Source organism: Malaclemys terrapin, chromosome 2 (genome assembly GCF_027887155.1).
Source record: "Malaclemys terrapin pileata isolate rMalTer1 chromosome 2, rMalTer1.hap1, whole genome shotgun sequence".
NCBI classification, from domain to species: Eukaryota; Metazoa; Chordata; order Testudines; family Emydidae; genus Malaclemys; species Malaclemys terrapin.
Genome location: NC_071506.1, coordinates 88,780,601 through 88,801,936, shown reverse-complemented (window position 1 = coordinate 88,801,936; position 21,336 = coordinate 88,780,601). Strand labels below are relative to the sequence as shown.

Genomic DNA, 21,336 nt, shown 5'->3' with positions numbered 1-21,336 from the left:
ATATAGTCACTCCTGTATGTACATTTAAAACATAGAGTGCTTTTGCTTTCACAGCCATTCTTCTTTATTATGATCCTACAAAAAAGCTATAATGCTGAATGTGTGCCTTTATAAATATTTAAAAGGCAAAGGGTCATAATGTCACAGACACTTGATTATAATTTCACTGCGGAAGCAGTGGGTAAATATTATTATTTTTTTAATTAATTTTTCCTTAAAACTTTTGTTTAAAATGTGTTTCTTTTTTGTCAAGATTTCAAATTTAGAAAGTTTTGAATCAAATTTAATTTAGAGAGAGAGAACTGAAATTCAAACAAGTAATACTAGCAAAGGAACAGCAACATATTTTCATGTAATTTATAATTGATCACTTTACTGAATTAAGGAAATCTGTGCATAAAGTCTCCATAAAACTCAGAAAAATGACTATGCAAAATAGCAAACTTCTTTCTCAATGCATGTTCCAAAGTCAATACAGCTATTGGTGGAGTGAGTTGGATACTGTTTGGCCTTAGGAAACATCAGTAAAGTTGTGATAGCCAGAAAGACGTCTGCTTGGCTCCTGTGCTCAGGGTTGTGCTTACTGTTAATGAAACCATCCTTTCGTTGACAAATTTGACCGGGAAGTCATTGAGAGAATAGATAGTGAAGCCTCTTTTTACAGGGAAAGTTTTATGAACACATTTTTATTTCAATTACATCTTAGTAAATGAGATCATAATCTGACTCTGACTGAAATGGGCTTGAGGAAATTTGGGCTTTTGCCAGTTTGTTCTTTGCAAAGACTCATTTCATGCAGCCAAATAACTGAAGAAACCAAAATCTCTCACAACACAAATGCCTTACTATAGCTCTTCTCTCTTTCTCAGGGGAATGTTCCAACTCGTGAGAGCATCCATATGTATTACCAGAACCATATGATGAAGCTTTCTAGGGAATCAGGACTGGACACAATTGATGAAAATCCTGGTCAAGATTCTAGTTTACAGGCATCTGAGAGGATGGATAGTTTAGATTCAGCTGCTTCTCATGACAGTATTTCCAGGTATTTTGTTGTAAAAACAAAGCACTTGTTTTTGAATAGATAGAAAAATCATGTGATAGAAATTATGTTAAGAAATTGTTGCATAATGTTGGATTTCACATCTAAAGTTGAAGAACCCTTTGATTTATCAGATTTATCACTCACTGTACAGTAGATAAAAGATGATCGGATTGACAGACCCATGTGTTTCCCTCTGTGCAAAAAAGGGAGCGAATTAATTCTTATTCTCCCAACTCGCCCACCAACATCCCCCCCCCCACCCCCCAGTACACAAGGCCTGGCTGGAGTGCAAAGTAGGCAGGGAGCATGGAGCAGAGCCCCAAAAGGTAGACAAAGCCAGGAATCTGAAGGGATCCTGGTCCCTAAGCTCATGGGTACTGGGCAGCTGCATGGATGATTCCTGTCTACACTCTGCAGTGGAGCAATTGCCATGCTGTCATTGGCTCAGTGCTCTCAATTATGATCTATGACTCTGCGGAGAGGAGTCACTGAATGCCAATCATACTAGTGCTACCTCAAGCACCATTCTCTCTCCATTTGTCTGCAGTTTTGAAGGAGGTTTGGGGACATACTCCTTAGTGCAGTTCCCTCTTACCCTTGACCTCAGTCCTTTTCCTGCACAGCCGAGGGGCTGCATGGATATTTTGCAGGGGCAACACGGTCACCAAGCTCTGGGAGGAACATCTGGCTGAACTAATTTTCCTCTGCATGTCAATACCAAATAACAAGCTTCTAGAGGGTTTTTGAACTATTTTACAGAGATTAATATACTGAAGACAGTTTTGTGGTATTTCACTTTGATTGTGAGAATAGGCACTGAATGAAGGAATTCCATCATTTATTACCAATGTTTTGTTCTGGACGATTAAATTCTAGTCTCCTGAACATAGCCTGAGTAAAAGGACTTTGTACTGGGAAACTACATGGGTTTGAGGGAATATAATTTTCCCTCACAAGACAAAGGCAAATGGGGGGCAGTGGCACATAACCCCATGTGCCCCCCCCCAATGCCTCACCTCTGTTTGGAGGGGGAAATCCCCACCCCCCAAAAAAATTCTGCGGGAGAGGGGGCGTTTTCTGTGGGCAAACAGTCATGCAGAATCCCCCCAGGAGTAAAAACCCACCTTCCCTTTCCACACTTCCCTGGAGAGAGATGCTGCAGAGCTCAGTGCCAAAGGCTTAGCACATCCTTGCTGTTTCGCACATGCACAGACTCTCACTCATCCACTTCCCTGTGTTACAAGAACATCCTGTTTTCTCTGTGTCCAATGCGTTTTTGACCTTTGAGATCCTGCAGAAGTTGTTCTACAGTGTCAGAAGGGGGGGGAGACCTCTGATAATCTGATAGTTGCTTTCTGCAGTTTCTTCTTCTCTGAAGCGTGGCAGTAGCCTCTCACACTCGATACTCCCCTGCAAACTCAGTTGCTTGTATGTACAGTAACTCTGCTCAGCTTTTACTAATGACATATGGTCAGAGGTTAACAGGATAAAAATAGTGGAGGGCTTGTCTTCCTTTCATAGTTTATTCACAAGTAAGTGTAACTGAATGTTTGAACACTTATCTGAAATAAAAATGTGTAAGCAATGTGCATAAACAAAATACCCACAAAATTACCCAGCATTTCCACAGGCTGTAAAAAAAAAAAAAAAAAAAACCCACCAGGGTCAATGCTGGCACTCATAAGACATTCAATAGTTTACTGCAGTTTAACCGTCAAAATTCTTTATTTCATGGAGTAATAAAGCCAGCACACATTTCCTCATGGCTAACTACCAGGAGAAATAGCACCTGCATGTGTTGTCTGAAAATTCATTGGGGTCAGACAGTATAGGAAAAACATCATTCAGCCAAATTCTGCTCTCACCTGAATGCAAGACCCATTGATTTCACTTTGAGTCTCATATGGATAGCTAAGTGGTAGAATTTGGCTCTCAGGATTCGTCTGCTCATTTAAAGAGAGAGTACTTATAGGTACAAAACCATTTTCATTAAATAATATTTCAGTCATGTTACCCAATATATACTGCACTGGTGTACAGTAGAAATTGAAATCAGCTGTTTAGCAGTGTGTAGTAGCAATATGGCAGTGTTAGCTGGAGTGCTGACAACAATGAAAGCCATATGTTGGGGAGGGTAATTTTGTTTTATAAAAGGAAGTCAGTTGCCAAACATAATTTAAAAAATTATGTAAATCTTGTAAATTCAATATTTGAATTCAGTCTCTGTAGTAAAATTGTATCCACTGTTGCGATCCAAGCAATTCTGGTTGGAATAACCTCTTTTCCTCCCACTTTCCTCCCCACTAGCCCCAGCCCCCCTTTTGAGTGACACCTCACTTGCTCCTTTCAAACCTGTAGACTTTGATGGTGATGGTGAACCAAAGCTGGGCAAGAAGATAAATCATAATACCTATTTTAACAGTTGTTGTATACCCACTAATATAATCTTTGAAAAAACTTTGTTTCCCCAAAATAAGATGTCACAAGGCACATTAACAAATGAACAACAGAAGTATTGTCACCATTGATTCTCTAATCTCAAACTCTTTTCCTGGAAATAGATATTTACATGTTTGTGTATCAGCAGTGTTTGTGGAGTATGTGCATCTGCTGCATCACTAATGACCTCTAAATGGAGGAAGCAATAACCAGTCACTTAGATCTAATGATAGATCTTCTGTCTGTTTATAAAAGCATCCTTGCCTGTCTCTTTCTGGGATTATGAAGAGGTCTCATGAGCTGTTTTAGCAATGCAAAGTATTGCAGATCACAAGTGAGTGACATTTTGCATTGCCCAAACAATGGTGAGAGAACTTTATCATCTGAAAAACCTCACTCAAAAGCTCATCAGATTTTGCACCAGTTCCTTTGCTAATTTTTTTCCTTTGCTAAATATAGAGCTTGTCCTGTCAACAACAAGATTACTTTTTAAAATATGCCAATGTTTCTTAATTGTAAGGCCAATTCTGTTCCAGTTGAAGTTAATGACAAAACACGAATTGACATCAACAAGCATCAGTTTGGGCTTTATATTTAACATGCTGTCATACACAGTTCTATTATTTTTGTGAAAACTTCTGTTATACTCATATTATTTCTGAATTAGCCAATAAACTTTCTTTCCTACTGGTACTTTTCACTTCCAGTGAATCTGATTCAAATAATTTTTTAACCATTATATACCAATTCATTTCCAAGCCTCAGAATGACTGAGATTAATCCCCGTTTCATCACTTGAAGATTAAGCAATATCTGGATGCTCCAAGGGACAGTTTCCTCTATAATTAAGTTGTTGTTTTGGTCTTTAGTTTGTCCCAATACAAAGTTTTCATTCTAGATAATCAGTGGACCACATGTTTATGGATTTTATTCGGCATATAAGTGATTGGTCTAATAAGGTGCTTAGTAATGGGGGGGAAACTGGATGCTTATTTCAGAATTAAAATAATTAAATCTTAACTCAGTTTATACTCAAGCAAATGTCCATTGAATTCTATTGGAGTCTGCTTGACTATTTTCTGAAAAAGAAAACTAGGCAGTTACACTTTAAAATATTACACACTGAAACATCTGTCTGACGTCTATAAAGGTCCTGTCAGTAAAATTATCATATTAATTTTTTTAAATTTTTAAGGGGAAAATTCTTCTCTCTGATCAAGAGTGGATCTGTCCATTGTGGATCCCTATTGTATATTTGATGCTTTAGGCACTTTTGATGGCACTGGACATCTTAAATGCAAAGTGAGGACATTGTAGGCAGTGGAATTTGGCACAGAAGAGATAAGACAATTTTGCCCTCTTATAACTAGTTGTTTCCTGTGCCCTGCCAGAAAATATTTCAAGCCGGCATCATAATGAACTCATTGCCCTTTATTTCCAGTTAACTTATTAACTAAATACCTTATGAATTTAGGTAAAATGGCTGGGAGCTGATAAAGTCCAATTAGTTGTCTTTTGTGGAATGCGGCCTAAGATTACAAAGAAATAGAGCAGCGGTGGCCAAACTGCAGCTCGCAAGCCACATGCGGCTCTTTTATTATTAAAGTGCGGCTCGCAGAGCCCTCCACACACACACACCCCTATTGTCCACTACCAGAGTTGGGCGACGAGGAACTTGGGACCTCTGCTTTGCAGTGGGGTGGCGGGGTAGGGGCTTCTGCTCAGTGGGGAGCGGGGTCTCAGGGCTTCAACAAGAGCGGGGATGAAGCCCTGAGCCCCGGTAGGTGTGCCCCAGCTCTCAAACTTCTGAAGATTGTTGTATGCAGCTCAGAGGGTCAATAGGTTGGGCCACCCCTGAAATAGAGGGTAAAACTCTAGCACCATTAAAGTCAAATGCAAAGCTCCAACTGACTTCTGCAGAGTCAGGATTTCACCTTTTAGATGCCAAAACAAGAATCCAATCCAGAATGGTATCCAGCACCTAACGAGCTCTTGCAGCTTCCTTTGACTTTAATAGGAACTGTGTGATGCTCAGGAGCTCTCAACAAACCTTTTCTTCATCCTAGAGTTTCGCACAATTCTGTTTCCTTACCCTCTGCCGTTCTGTAGGCAGCTCTGTGTTATAACACAGCCGGTGCTGGCCACGCCCCATTCTCTAGTTTGCCACCAGGCAATTTATTCCAAAGCTGTGTGAAAACTCCAAGAATGTTTTTAGTAACAATAACTTCAATGCCTATGTACATTGATTAACTGGCCCACGAATTGTAGGTATTAAAATTTGGCTAATAAGTCATCCAGGGAAGGTAGCATTGTTGGAAATGCAGCTAGCAGAATGGGAAATTTCTTACCCAATCCTATCATTCAGAATAAAAACATCTATGCTAAATATATCCCCATTTGTAATGGATAGCTGATTAAGTTCATTTACAAATACTTTGACTTGGGCTTTTAATGCACATTTCAATTTAAAATACCTATTCTTTGAATGGTTTCAAAGAAGTTAATGCTTTTCAAAGTCTCTAAAGATGCCAATTTGAAAAGTGACCTGGAAGGATATACCTGGATAAATGTATGTGCTGGTTAGTGACTGAGTCAACATAAACTTTGCCAATTGTACATCGCAATATAGATCATATCCTCCTTACCAGCTTATTGGTGGTGTAGGTTGCTACACATTCGGAAGCACATTTACTGTGCTATGAGTATAATCTTGTGCCGCTTTCCAAACCTTGAAAGATTCTGATCAGCTGCTCAATAGACGTAGATTTTCCTTCTGATCACTGAGCTGTTCTTTCCTTAAACATGTGTGCAATCAAAATCATTGCAACGACTAACTCAGGGCCTAATCTTGCACCTAATTAAATCAGTAGTTGTTTTGCCATTGACTTCAACAGGAGCCGGATCAAGGCCTCCAGGTGGGGAGCAGTTGAGGGAAACTGGAATACATTTTTTCAATGAAAATTTACCAGTGGAGGCACTCCTTATGGTATGAGTCAGCTTTTGTTCCTGGCACAAGAGCTTGAGTTACTTAGTTTCCCTTCTCTGTATCTCCCCACTGTTATTTTCAAGACAACATGTCTACATACACACATATATATGTTTAGAGAGGAACTTGTAACTTTACAAGGTAATAACTATATTGTGGGTTAACTAAACACCAAAGTGAAAAAAGGCAATGGGCCATATTTTCAAAAGTGCTTGATTTCAATGGTGGTTAGATGCCTAATTTGCTTTAGATGCTTTTGAAAATCCCACAAGGTGCTTATTGCCTAAATACCTTTACAAATCTGCCTCTAGGTGCTTACAGAAAAGAAACCCAGCTCCCAACAAAGATGGTGAGATGGAGTTTGGGTTTAAAATTACACTAAAATATCATTAAAAAGTACACAGTCTGCTGACAGCTCCCTGTAATTCAATACCAAAAATCTCATTTAAAGAATTAGAGCTAGAGTGCCCTATAGATCCATGTATAGTGTGGACCTTCCAGGTGCTCAATCCTACACCCACTGAAGTCAATGGGAAAAGTCCCACTGACTTCAGTGGTGCAGGATCAGATCCTAAGTGTGGATCACCCCTCATTGTTTGTGCTTTTTTTTCTCCCGTATGAATCTTAGAGACCCAGAGAGGAAACTGCCTGGATTAAAACTCCAGATAGTTCCCTCAACTCAGTTCATGCACATCTGCATACTTCATTCACAATTACAGCAAAATACATTGCGGTTACCTACCATATGTCATTAATGTATTTGCTTCCTTCCCGTTGCTAATGTTTGTATTTACATTAGTGTTGTCTTTTTCATAACTCATCCACTTCTCATTTTATCCAATAGCATCCTGAATGTATAGTATATGCCTCTGTTGTCCCATTGTAGTGACAAGTGAAAGGAGATAAGGGTTTAACTGAAAATGTCCTTTCTTTGATATTGTGTGCTTTACAAATTTTGAAATAATGGGAGAAATATTTTTTTAATGACTCAAAATAAATAAAATTTTCTTAAAATGATTATCAATGTCAATATTATACAATATCATATTAGATACAAATATAATATTAGATACAAAATCAAAAGCAATGGTAATTGTACTTGGCATTCATCAAGTAAGTACTGATTTGGCTCTTTTGTGGTGAAAGAGGACTGAAAGCTGTTTTTTCTATTAGTAGAACATGAGGGTTTTTTTAATTTTGAAAGCTCTTTTAGGAAATTGGCCTGCACCCATATAAAAGAATTCCACAGAATCTATTTTTAATAAAATAGATATTGTACAGAGGAAATCAGCTTCCAAACTGTTTTAATTGAATTTTTGGAATTTTTATTCAAAGTAAACAAAAGTAAAAACTCTCACTTATACCAAGTTATTGTCTCTAGGCAGTATGGGAACTTTGAGACTATATTGATTCCCATATCTATATGCATAGCGATTACATTTTATGATTAGTAGTTATGGCTTCTGTATTTTTATAGTCACAAACCGGCTGTACATAAGAATTTGGTTTTGGTGGTGACTCTAATCAGGTCCTTATCTTCTCTCTGAACCTTTTGTCTTTGTGTCTGTGTTTTCTGCATGGCGAGCACATTCATTTACTGAATTATATATAAAGTAATGTCATTGGTATTTAACATTGTGTTTATAACTGTTTGCGCTGCTAGCTGCTACACTGAAGCAACCATGCTGTTCTCAAGGCAGTCAACCCTTGATGATTTAGATGGACCAGACACTGTTCCTAAAACAAGTGAGCGCGCTCGACCTAGGCTTCGTAAAATGTACAGCATGGATATGTCCTCCTCATCAGCTGACAGTGGCAGTATAGTGTCAAGGTGCTTAACTCATGCATGCTTTGTTCACTCGTTTACCCTGGCCATTCTACATGTGGCATTGTATACGTGTGCAGTTGTGTGTGTTTAAAACAATTTGCATGCTTATTGGAAGCTTTATTCCCTTGTATATTGTGACAAGACTTTGAGGTACAAAAAAGTATCATAAACCAGTTACTTATTTGTTATTTTGCTTTTTTTTTTTTTTTTTAAAAGTCCACTATTCTTTTATTCATTATAACTTGATCCGTAACTTTGACCTTTGACAATTGGCTCCTGCATCCTGAATAAAAAAGGGACTGATTTTCAAAGGTGCTGAACCCCCAGCAGCTCCGATTGACTTGAGTGGAATTTATGGGAGCTCAGCTCTTCAAATAATCAAGTACCTAAATATGGATTTAGGAATCTAATTTTAGGCACCTATCTATGAAAATTTTGGCCAGGCTCCTTTAATTTTTAGTTACTCTCTTCATAGGAAAGAATTGTTAAATATATTTTGAATTCTCTTCCACTGATTTACAGACTCTGAAGTTTTGGAATTAAGACAGGGAAATTATTAAGAAAAGATAGCAAGCAATATAAATACTGAAAGAAACAACATATTAGAGAAGTGTTTCAGAGCTGTTCACTCAGTTTTGCAACTCAAGACTAAAATTGTCTACATTTTATATGGCTTCAGGATATAAAAACAATGTTTCAAATATCACTTCAAAAATAAAATTGTATGGCATATTAAATCATTCTACTTCCATATTGCACACTGTTTTAGCAACTTCTGGGTGTTGATTTATTTTGAAATTCAGCATTTTACATTCTCCCTCATTAATCATCTTTAAAGGAATTATTACTATTAAGAGTCATCAAAATGTAAATTCAAGCAACAGCTACCATCAGTTTACTTCTGAAAACTCTCACTAGAAGTTAAAAGGTGACATAACATAGCTACAGTAAGTATGAAAGTGGTTTCAAAGGAAAAGGGTATAGAAAGCTATTTTGAATTTTGGCAGGAGGTAGTATTGTCCACTGGCTTTTACAATAGCAAGTTTATTTTATATATATATATATATTGGGTAAAATCCTAGTGAAGTCAAAGGAAGCTCTACTATTACTGGTCAGTATTTCAACCTCTGTCTCTTTGGTGAGCTGTAAAACCCATGTTGTTCTTTTTATTATCTGATTGTTGGAGCTGGGGTGGGGGCTAACAGACATATGGGAACGAAGAAAGAGAAGAAACTAGGCATAAGGGAAGAGTGGAGCATAACCAAAAGAAGACAGAAAGCAAAGCAAGGACAGGAAAGTAGCTGAAGGAGGATAGCCAGATTCTCAGTTAAGTCAATGAGCTGCACCAATTTACACCAGCTGAGAAGCTGGTACAGAGAGAAGCAAACACAGAGTGGTGTCAGGGAAGATGAAAAACACATAAAGCAGAGTAGAGCTTTGTCAAGCAAGGTGGAGAAGCAGAGAGATAGGTGAGCAGATAAGATTGAGTAAGAACAATGTGAAAAAAGGGGAAGTACACACAGAAGAAGAAAGAAGCAGGTAAGACAAAGAAGTGAAGAAGAAAAATGTAGAGTGATCTGAAGGTAAGATACCATAATACCCTGCTACTCAAACAGTTATTTACTCTGGATGGCACTACTCCATGTTTGCAATTGGCCTATCCTTTCATATAGATACAGCATGAAACATGAGGGAATAGATTCTGTGTGTCCAACTGAATTTTGCCTGCAAGCTGCAGTTTTGAAATGATAAAACTATGATTGTTAGAAATGTTACATTTACAATGAAGTATATGCATTCCTATATTATACTGTAGCATCATGCAGCTCACTTGAAACAAATGTAGAAATATGCTCTAGTTGTGTTTAGAATTTGTTTGTTCTAAGAAAATGGTGTGCAAATTCCCTCTTTGTCAGCATTAATTTGTCTTGTCTTGGTTTGGAACTGTATTGAATCACTGCAAGCTCAACAAGCAATCACTCCGTGTGCAAATGGATCAGTGTTTTTTATGTGTAAGGAAAAGGTGACAGCAGTACATCTTCTGCCAACTGCAGTGCATTTTCAAAGTTTGGGAGCAGAGTGAGGGCCTGCCAATATTTCAACCTCAAAACAAAGTTAACAAAGTTTTCTGAGTAATTGTGGTAAGAGAGAAATCCTTTTTCTTCCTCCTGTTCCTGACAGTGAACCTACCCAGGTCACCATGCTGTATTCTCGTCAGGGCACAACAGAAACCATTGAAGAAGTAGAAGGGGAGCATGAAGAAGAAGGGGAAGGTTCTACATCAAGACGAGAAGATGAGGTGGATGATTATGGCTTGGATTCAGAAGGAGCTGCTTACACTCCTGATACTGACGTGCCATCATACTCTGCTGTGGATGGCAATGCCGAAGTCCCACCTTCATACAGCAAAGCTGTCAGCTTTGAACATCTTTCCTTCAGTTCCCAAGATGACTGTGCTGGCAAGAACCTCATGATGGTGAGCCCAGACGACAGTCAAATTGACAAGCTAAATGATACTATCCTCCCTCCATTGACACACGACCTGACTGCCAGTGAGCTGCTTCTAAACAAGTAAGAGACTTTAGAGAAGAAAAAACTTAGTCTTTGAAGTTTTTCTAAATACTTTAATTTCTGTTTTAGGAGGTGTTTTCTGTCTAACTACTGCTGTTATTAGTGAGGATTTTTCTCTCAAAAATTGGTTTTAATTGTTGGGGTGGGGCTTTCTCTCTCTAATTGTTTTAATTTTATTTGGGAAAGGTCCTTCCTTCTAAAATTACCTGGAAAAAAAATCTCTGCTTCTCCCCCAACACACACTTAGTTAATAGCCCCCATTGCCATTGGATTTCTGCAGTTGAAATCCAATGACAATGCTGCACTCCTTCATGGACTGCAGCATACTCCCCTCCCCACCATGCAGCCAACAAGTTATGCTGGCCAGTGCTTGGGAGTTGGAGCCAATAGCTCTTCTTTCTCATCTTCCTTTGTGACATCATTTTTCCCAAAGACGGTAAGGAGGGAGACACTGCAGACACTGAAATTCTGCCCAGCCCTTATGCAGGCCACATAAGATGTGAAAAGTCTCCTTATGCCTTCCCTTACCACAGTGCACTTGCATTAGGGCCAGGCAGAATCTCCAATCCCAGAAATGATCCCATCAGCTCAGTTAGAACTGGACCAAAAGGCACTACACTGCCTGAGCAAATCAAGTGCTTTTTCTTCTATGCTTCCATGTCCCTTTCTTTTTCCAGTATTCAACCAAATCTTTCCATAGGCTGGAACATTTAAAGTGTTGACAAGACAAAAAAAAAAGCTCTTCTTTTATGCTGTGATTGTGCAGTGCCTAGTACAGTGAGGTCCTGGCCCATGACTAGAGCTCTTGGGCGCCACTGTTGTACAAACAATAATAAATAAATGACACTCAGGAAAAGCGGAGAGATTTAAATCTATGTGAGTTCATGTCATAATTTTATTATGTTTTTAACATCAACTTGTTTTTTTTAACAACAGTCGGGTTTACCCAAACAGTCAAAGGAGACAAGGCACATCTGGTGGCCAAAATAAAAGTGGCATTCATTCTGATCTCACTTACAGTTACACTGGTGTGAAATTAGTGTACTGACTTTTAGTGGAGTTATTCCTGATTCCTGGTATAAGTAGATCAGAAGTGGATCCAATGGCTCACTACCAGAACATGATTTGCAGATGAGGTGCAATGATTAGGTGTTTATGGGCAAGCTGATTGTTTTCATGTATTAAATACCAAACTAGCACTTCCAAATGGTTTATTGTAACTTGTTGTTGGAGCTTTAATGTTACATGAATTTGTTGAGCATCAGGCCATATTACATATATTTGTTTAGAATACCAAATTCTGTTCATGTTTACAGATTTTCCAACAGAATCTGCAACCATTATAAAGGAGAAAACAGTAATAATAAAAATCAGCTCTCGTGAATTTCATATTGATGTCATTCATGGAACTCTTCTTCTCACAGGATGTTTCGTGATGAAGAGCTGGAGGAATCCGAGAAATTCTACAGTGGTCAGCCTCGACTATTGCTTCTCGTTTATGCTCTGTATAATACACTGGTGGCCCGGTCAGAAATGGTGTGTTATTTTGTGATTATCCTTAATCACATGATCTCTGCCTCCATGATTACCCTTGTGCTTCCCATCCTTATATTCCTTTGGGCCATGCTGTCTGTCCCCAGGCCTAGCAAACGCTTCTGGATGACAGCCATTGTCTACACTGAGGTATGCCATTACTGCTACGTCCTTATTTGTCAAACACATTGGGAACAGATAACATGCTTTTTTGCAAAGAAAACTGAATAATAAGCCTCCCAGGGCAGGAATTGTCTCTTTTCTCTGCTTGTACATCTCTCCTTTGGGCATTATAATACATATATATACTAAAAATAACATCCTTGGGCATTGGTGTGATAGGTAAGAGGCAATTGTTTGATTTTTCAGTGCTGCACTTGGCTGACTTCCTTCTAGTTATAAAAAAGGCAACACCTACTAATAGCTACCATCTAGTGGTACTCACGATACTGCAGTGACTGCCTATTGTATTTATAGGAAGATAACTGTGGTATCTCAAATGCCAGTGGGTGGCCCGTGTTGGTCAACACTGATTTTTTCATGGCGACCCCTCTAATTGGCATGTATGAAAACCTAATTAATCTAATTTAAAAAAAAAAAACATGAAATAGTCGCATGGTATTTCATGTAACTGACATGAGGCTACTTGTTCTGTCAGTTGAATGGTGTTTGGATAATTGTTCTCAATACATTGTTCCTGTACAGGTGACCATTGTTATCAAGTACTTCTTCCAGTTTGGCTTCTTTCCCTGGAATAAACATGTGGATTACACCAAAGATAAACCTTACCATCCGCCCAATATTATTGGTATTGAAAAGAAAGAGGGTTATGTGCACTATGACCTTGTTCAGCTCCTTGCTTTATTCTTCCATCGATCCATTTTAAAGGTAAACTGAGATAAAAGGCATGTCTTTATTTTATTTAATTTTTATAGTCATTCCTATGACTCTTCAGCACAATGAATTTGTCTTCACAGTACCCCTGTGGGATAAAATGTTACTATGCCCATTGTACAGATGGGGAAACTGAAGAACGGAGAGATTGTGTGACTTGCCTAGTATCATACAAGATAGCTGTGGCAGAACAAGGAATAGAGTGGAAAGCTTCTGGTCCCACTCTGCAGGGCCATTCTCCCTCTCTGTCCCTTGTTAATCAACGTTTTTTGCAGGTTTACTTACAGGTGTTGAGTTAATATTCCTTTAACTTTTTTGGTTAAGTTACTTTATTTAAAAATGTATTTGCCATTTAAATTGTGAAGACTCCATTTTCTAAGGAAATGTTTGGCCTTGAAACTCATTAAAAGCCTTAAGACATCTCAACAGAAAAATACTGATCTCATTGCTCACTTCGCAGATAGTACGTCCCCAAAGGTAGGCAAAGTGGCCGTTTCTTATATTTGCTGTGTCCATCGCAATGAGTGAAACATTTATTTGTCCTTTAGAATTTTTTGATTTATTAATACAGTCAAATCTTAATTGTCCAACACCAAGCAACTAAAACTTTGATATGCGAACAATAGATCTGACACCTGAGATTTGACTTCAGCGCACGTCTTTTTGGGCTGCTCAGGCGGTATTGTTTTCTTTCATACTGAAATACTTTAGTGACATTTGTATGGGTGGACAATCGATCTTTTTTCCTGGAAATGGCATGAAAGCGGAGGGGATAATTGAGGTGTACGGTTTAAGTGAACCAAGGAAAATAGCATGGAAGGAGTATATTTTGATGAAATCCCTGATTTTATGGCTTTATGATTTCATTCATAATTTTTCCCAAAAACCTAAGGAAAGTTCTGCCCTACACATAATAACGTTGCAGAATTTAAAACTGGTACCCACTACAACACAAATATAATAATATCTCTAACTAGGTTTTTCTAAAATGGACATTAAGTAGGAGCTTCCTTTGCCTCATTGGTGTCCCAGAAAACATACTGATATTTATTATATCCCTTTAGTCAAACTTAGGGGGAGGGGTAGCTCGGTGGTTTGAGCATTGGCCTGCTAAACCCAGGGTTGTGAGTTCAATCCTTGAGGGGGCCACTTAGAGATCTGGGGCAAAATCAGTACTTGGTCCTGCTAGTGAAGGCAGGGGGCTGGACTTGATGAGCTTTCAAGGTCCTTTCCAGTTCCAGGAGTTAGGATATCTCCATTTGATGACTTCAAATAAAAAAGGGGATCTGAGCCTTATAAATATCAGGATAGGAAATGTTTGTAAGTTATATAATCTGTCTTGGAGCACAATAAATATCACCCTAACTGAAATACAAGAGTGACATGCTTTTCTTCTTTTCTCCACTAGTGCCATGGGTTATGGGATGAAGATGATGAAGGTGAAAGCTGCAGTAGTAAAGAGGAATATGGCGATGAGCTCTCACTGACGGCAGACAGGAGAGATTCTGCTGACTCTTTAAAGTCAGTGAACCTTGCGGCTTCTGTGGAGTCCATACATGTCCACTTTCCAGAACAGCAGACTGCCATCAGAAGAAAAAGTTCCAGCAGTGGGTCACAACTTTCACACAGATCCAGTTTCTCCTCACAGAGGTCAAAGAGAGGTATGTGTCACAGCACTACTGGGCCTTGAAAACCAGTAGCTCAGTTCTGATTAGATGATTCTCTTGAGACCTTTGATGTATTTCTGTGGAGAGCTCAGAAAATATTTAACACAACGGCTGCTTTGTGAGAATAGGAAATATGTGAATCAAAATACCAGATACTTATAGCGATGGGCTCAACCCAACACCCAGGGGTGAACTCTCTCAACTTTGATGAAGTTCAGATCCAGATCCAAGCACTACAACCAGCACTTTCCCTATAATTTGCTGGAACTGAACATTCCAAATCTTTGGGAAGGTCCAGATCCAAACTTTATGGCTCAGCACCATCTCTTGTTAGCAGGAGTTCATAGTGAACTTCTTATTTTTGTTAACATCTGAGTTCATATGGTACCTGAAGTGAGAGAAGTATTGATTTGTGATATTGTGACAGACTACCTTCCCTATCTCCTGAAGAGGAAGACTTTACTATAGTTTGTGTATATATATATCCAAATCAATATAAAAAAACACAAATCTATCTATCTATATCTGTATATATATACACACATACACCATCCTGGCAACTGAAGCAGGCCAGTCACATATCAGTTTTGGTACCAACTCTTTTTTTTTATAGTCATATTAAGTCAAGTTTTGATTCAGCCAGTTGTCAAGTCTGTGTCAAACAGTCAAGACTTTACTATATATTTATATATTAAAAAAAGGTATAGGGCTTAATTTAAAAACCTCTTAAATGTGCAACTTATTTACACAGGTGATTTTAGTCCTGTATTTTTATCTAAACTTTGATACTAACTGGATGCTTGCTTTCTTGTTTTCTTTCTCCCACCCTCATTTCCAGGGAGCACCAGTACACGAAACAGCAGTCAGAAAGGAAGCAGTGTATTAAGCATTAAGCAAAAATCTAGAAAAGAGCTTCTTATGGAAAAGTTTCGAGAACAAATGATCAAAGCAAAGGCATTTACAATTAAAAAGTGAGCAAATTTTCTCTAGGGGATTGGGGGCATGGATAGGGGAAACGTCAAATTATAGTGAAATAACTTTTTAAGTAACTAAAAATATGCTATTCTCAGTAAAAATAAGTTATAAAAGTAGAAATGTATCAGCAGACTGGATGGTTCAGTAGATTGGTGATAGGATACAGATGCTTTCATGCTAGGTCACCAGTTCACACCTAAACAAAACAATAGCGGCTTTCGAAGTCCATTTGAAGGCTAATTGTTGTCCTGTGTGAATGAGTTGGTCGACTAAGTGAATTTCCCAATGGCAAGTGTTTGCAGAACATTACAAAAACGGCCAACACAACAGGTAATAATTGGTTTCTGTAAAGCACCGTGGACCCCAAAAGTGAAATTTATAATTAAGCAAATTAATAATATCAGCCCCTTCCTTTTGTAAGCTTAGAAACATGAGTTCAAGGTACTTGTGTTAAATCAGGTTGTGGTGTATGTTGTTTCAGGACTCTTCAAATATATGTGCCCATCAGACAGTTTTTCTACAATCTCATTCACCCGGAATACAGTGCTGTGACTGATGTTTATGTGCTGATGTTCCTCGCAGATACTGTGGACTTCATCATCATTGTGTTTGGGTTTTGGGCTTTTGGGGTATGTTATGAGAGGCTTGTTCTGTAAATCCTCTTTCAGAATCTTGGCCACAATTGTGAAATACCATGTAGAATTTGTTATCCCAAAGTTATTGTAATGTTTTCCTTCCCAGAAACATTCTGCTGCAGCAGATATCACCTCTTCATTATCAGAGGATCAGGTACCAGAGGCATTCCTGGTGATGGTGCTCATTCAGTTTGGAACAATGGTGGTAGACCGAGCACTGTACCTCAGAAAGACTGTCATGGGAAAAGTCATCTTCCAGGTCATTCTTGTTTTTGGGATACACTTTTGGATGTTCTTTATCTTGCCTGGAGTAACTGAAAGGTAAACCCATTAAAAATAAAGCATAAGAGTTGAATAACATCATTTTTCAAGTTTATTCCTAATTTAATTTGAGTGAATTACAGCTAAAGACTGAATCACAAACAGGTTTCTTCTTGATCTCATTTCTAAACGGATTGTTTAAGTACTTTTTCAGAATAATTAGTGCACAGATATGGAACTGTTTGAATGGGGAAAGACTGAGCTATATAAAACCATACTGAATTAGAACTGCCTTTAGGGCAATAATTTTGTAGTTAATGTATCATGAAGATCTGGACACAGAGTACTAAATTCAATTTTGAGTTTAAGGAATCAGAGCTGATATAATGCAAACTCGTGGGCCATCCCTGCTTTAATGAAAGCTTCCTAACAACCTCCTGTTTCCTGTAATAGCTCTATTTCCACCCCCCCCCCCCACCCTCAACATTAAATACACAGGCTTATTAAAGCTATCAGACAGCTATTGATTATTAGGTCATAATTTGTCCCAGCAACTAATGAAAAGTTCAAACTTAAAATTCCAAGAGAGTTGCATTATACCTTGCAAATAGTGATAGAATAGTTTACTGAGGAAAAAAATTGATTCATTACATGTGAAGAATACAAACAAATTAATTAGAAAAGACAAAAAAACCTCCTTTGCACTTAAAAATTGTCCTTGAATGTATTTATTATATTTTTCCGAGTGCAATAGTAATTACAGCCATGCTTGAATAAAACTGCTATTCTCCCAGTGACCTCCTACCTCAAAAGTTACAGAGCACTGAAAAGGGAGAGAAAACCCAAGTTTGGGATTGTCAGTTTAATTTGTTGCTTAAAAGAAAAGGCAACAAAATCCCTCTTGATCTTTACCCTGCCTTTAAGAAATATGTATCTCATAATCTTGATCTTGAATTTGCATTTGAAACCTGTCCGGGTCAATTTAAATCAAACTGATCTCTATAAACACATGAAAGTTCCTTATCTACAATAGTTTTCCAAAACAACTCAATGAAAACATTGGGTCATATCTTATTCCCCAAACACTGTCCTTGGTGAGGAGTTCACAGCATGCTGCTGAGCTGTAATCATGCTTAGGCACATTCCAAGAGGGACCGCTCCACTTCTGAGATGCCCACATCAACAGCTCCTTCCCAGTTGACTGAGCAGTTTACATGGTCTAAATCAGCATCCCCGGTAACTGAGAAACGGAGGTAGATCCCAACCTTCAGTGTCTCTCACATACATTTCAGGGACCCTGATCCCTGTCTCTGACCCTTATCATCACTAGAGGTACAGTAATACTTGCAGGCTCTACTGGGAGAGAGGCAAGACCAGAATCCACAGTGTTGCTTGTAGAAGGGTGAGTAACTCATTTGCATGTGTACCCCATCCATCCTGCTGCAGCTTCACATCAAGCTGCTCAAGGAATGGATGTGGGTCTTCTCCACTCTCCATGAGCACACTGGGTCAGCCACTGGGAGCTTCAGCGCAATGAACAGCAGTTGAAACAGCTGTACAGTGCTACTGTGTTGCTTACAGCCCTGCAAACACGAGTCAGGATTTAGCCCAATTATATGGATTTTTGTTATTAAATATCTACACTTTCAGGTGTAATTTTTCTCTAGAGCTGGGTGACAGCCACAGAGAAACCTGAAACCAGGGATTGATTGCAGGTTTTCATAAATGAGGAGCTGAGAGATGTGCAGAGCATTTTGGATTAATTTTGCAGAACATAGATATAAAGCTCATGAATTTTTTTTATCTCACCTTTTCATTGCAGGAAATTTAGCCAAAACACAGTTGCCCAGCTCTGGTATTTTGTGAAATGTGTTTATTTTGGGTTATCAGCATATCAGATACGTTGTGGTTACCCAACCCGTGTTCTTGGCAACTTCCTCACCAAAAGTTACAACTATGTAAACCTCTTCTTATTTCAAGGGTAAGTGTATTCCCACTCGCTCTCAGCCACCCTTGTACATATGTAGTATGAAGGTTTAATTGTCACTTAGAAGGCCTCATTATTCATGACTTAGTTAAGTTCTGCAGGTCATTGCAAATGAGTGCTAATAAAACCTTTATTGCATATCATATCATCATACCACCACAATATATAATATATTATCATATCATACCACCACAACTATTTTAGAAATGTTATCTGCTCTTTAAATCTATGAACCTTCCTTGTCATGAGCCCAACTATACAGACCTCTAAGGGAGAGAAAAAATGTAATTTAATCCATTTTTAGAATTCTAACAATTACCTTACATAGTTTACATAAAAATCACTGTAGTGTCCTATGTCCCTGGACTTTCCAGGTCCAGAAACAAGTACCATGTGTCCTATTGGAAAGTTTGGACTCTCCACTTTTCCAAAAGTTTAAAATGCTCTTTCTAACCCTGCAAAGTAGTAAGATATCAGACCTTAAACCTGTCACTGGACTCGCACCTCATACCAAGAGTCTTGAGTGGGAAATAACATATGGGAGTGTTAAGGAAATATTTGTTGTAGTAGAAAGGATCTTTTAAAAAAAAATAGTGTCTCTCAAGCTGCTCAGAGATATGGAATATTAGTAGTTATCCTTGGAGAGATGGATCAGTGGGCAGAATGCAGGTGAGAAAATAAAAGTACACGATACTCTGAATGCAGTGCATAAATATTGCCATCACATACATACTATGAAATAGCTATAATATGAGCCGCACATGATTTCCATGTAAAACTAGTGATGATGTTTTTTAAATGTCAAAAGTGTGGTGAGATGAATCATAACATTTTAAGACTACATACAGGCTCTTCAGCCCATTAAAGAGGGACTTTCATGTTGGAGAAATTCAAATTTAAACTTGCCTAAATCATTCAAATTTTAGTTGTCTCTCATATTTTGTTTACCATTATTGTTAATTATTACTGACTATGAGTCTGAAAAGTCTTGGGGTTCTGTGCTTGCCAGCTAAACAGTTCAAACCATAATCAAATTTATCACAGTCCCTTTGTTCTAATAATCCAGGCTTTATTCCAAGATTTTTAGTATGTACTGGTTACAGTCCAGCTAGAAAAATCACAGAAATAGCTTTCCTCGCACTATAACAATGTTTCTGGTTTGATTGGGACTAGGAAGAAGAAAGTGGAAAGGTGGGTAAATATTAAATAAATCAGTTTTAATTAAAATATTTTTAAAAGGTAACCAAACAATTTCTGACCCTCAGAAAGTATTCAAGTTGCGCAAAAGGTACTGTGCGTACTCATAGCCCAGCTTCTCCTGTTGATTCTACAGTAAAATCATAAGGCCAGGTTCTCTACACAGTTACAGCCCCTGCACCAGTCTGTGCAAAAGTACCATAAAGCAAATGGCAAGCAGAGAATTCCCTTCCAAGTGAACTGCAATCTGGTCTTATATCCGTCTCTGTCTTCCCCTCCCAGTTTAGGAGATATGGCAGAAAGGAAGAAGGGGGGCTTTGGCCCAGGAGAGAATCTATCCCATAAAGTTGCATCTGTGATGCTGCCATCACATCCATGATTACTGATTACAAGTGACATAAGTGCATGTTTGACTTCACTACAGGATTATTAAAATATGATGAACATCAGTAATACCCAAGCAATCCCAGAAAATGACTAAGTGCAATTGTTTTCACATTCGTGTTTTCTGTTTTCAAGTCTGAACCCCTCCATTAAGCTTTTTGATATTTAACATTTGTGTAATTTTCCCACACATGGTGTAATTATCAGACTCACTAAAAATTACCTGTGTTCCTTAATTAGATACAATGCTGTACTTCACTACCTCACTGTAAGATAGTTCATCTACTATACTGTCTCTTCTTTTAGATTCCGTCTGGTTCCATTTTTGACTGAGTTGAGAGCAGTAATGGACTGGGTTTGGACTGATACCACTCTGAGCCTTTCCAGCTGGATCTGCGTTGAGGATATTTATGCTCATATATTTATCTTGAAATGTTGGCGAGAGTCTGAAAAGGTAAGAAAGCTAAGCAAGTGATTTAAGCCTATTTTTTACACCCAAAGTTAATTGCGGGAATAATGAAGAAAAGCTGCCAATTTATGAGTTCCTAAATAAAGAAAAATATATCAGAAGGCCAGATTTCTATCAGAGAGGTCTAAGGTGCATGTGCAAAAATGTTCATCCAATTGTGTGCCTGTCTCTGTGTGCAATTACTTCAGATGAAAATTTGAATGGCTTTCTGGCATCTAACTTCTCGTTTGTGCCTAACTAATTTTCCTTTCATGCATATGAGTTCTATGTAAAATCATGGTAATTTGTGTCTGCAAACATAGATGCTCAATTGTAGACCTAGATTTCAGGGGTGGATTTAAGAATAAGACAAGGTAAGCAAATGAACTCAGGTTGTCCAGAGTTGGTGAAGGAATAGCCAAACAACTGGGGCCCTGTCTACATTACAAATTATGTTGGAACACAGCCACCGCAGTTAGTGTATCA

General features: G+C 38.3%; 1 protein-coding gene across 3 annotated transcripts in view; it reads left to right on the top strand.

Moving 5' to 3' along the window:
* Positions 1-21,336, top strand: part of PIEZO2 (piezo type mechanosensitive ion channel component 2) — a 429,456-nt gene that overhangs the window by 386,643 nt on the left and 21,477 nt on the right. For 2 of the 3 annotated variants that reach the window (XM_054019894.1, XM_054019896.1), the window contains 11 exons: positions 870-1,045; positions 8,134-8,301; positions 10,480-10,869; positions 12,294-12,552; positions 13,108-13,290; positions 14,705-14,957; positions 15,802-15,934; positions 16,420-16,567; positions 16,680-16,894; positions 18,657-18,815; positions 20,709-20,856. In XM_054019894.1, coding sequence (XP_053875869.1) covers positions 870-1,045; positions 8,134-8,301; positions 10,480-10,869; positions 12,294-12,552; positions 13,108-13,290; positions 14,705-14,957; positions 15,802-15,934; positions 16,420-16,567; positions 16,680-16,894; positions 18,657-18,815; positions 20,709-20,856 — 2,232 coding nt within the window. The remainder of the gene's footprint in view (positions 1-869; positions 1,046-8,133; positions 8,302-10,479; positions 10,870-12,293; positions 12,553-13,107; positions 13,291-14,704; positions 14,958-15,801; positions 15,935-16,419; positions 16,568-16,679; positions 16,895-18,656; positions 18,816-20,708; positions 20,857-21,336) is intronic. The other variant, XM_054019895.1, reaches the window with a different exon arrangement.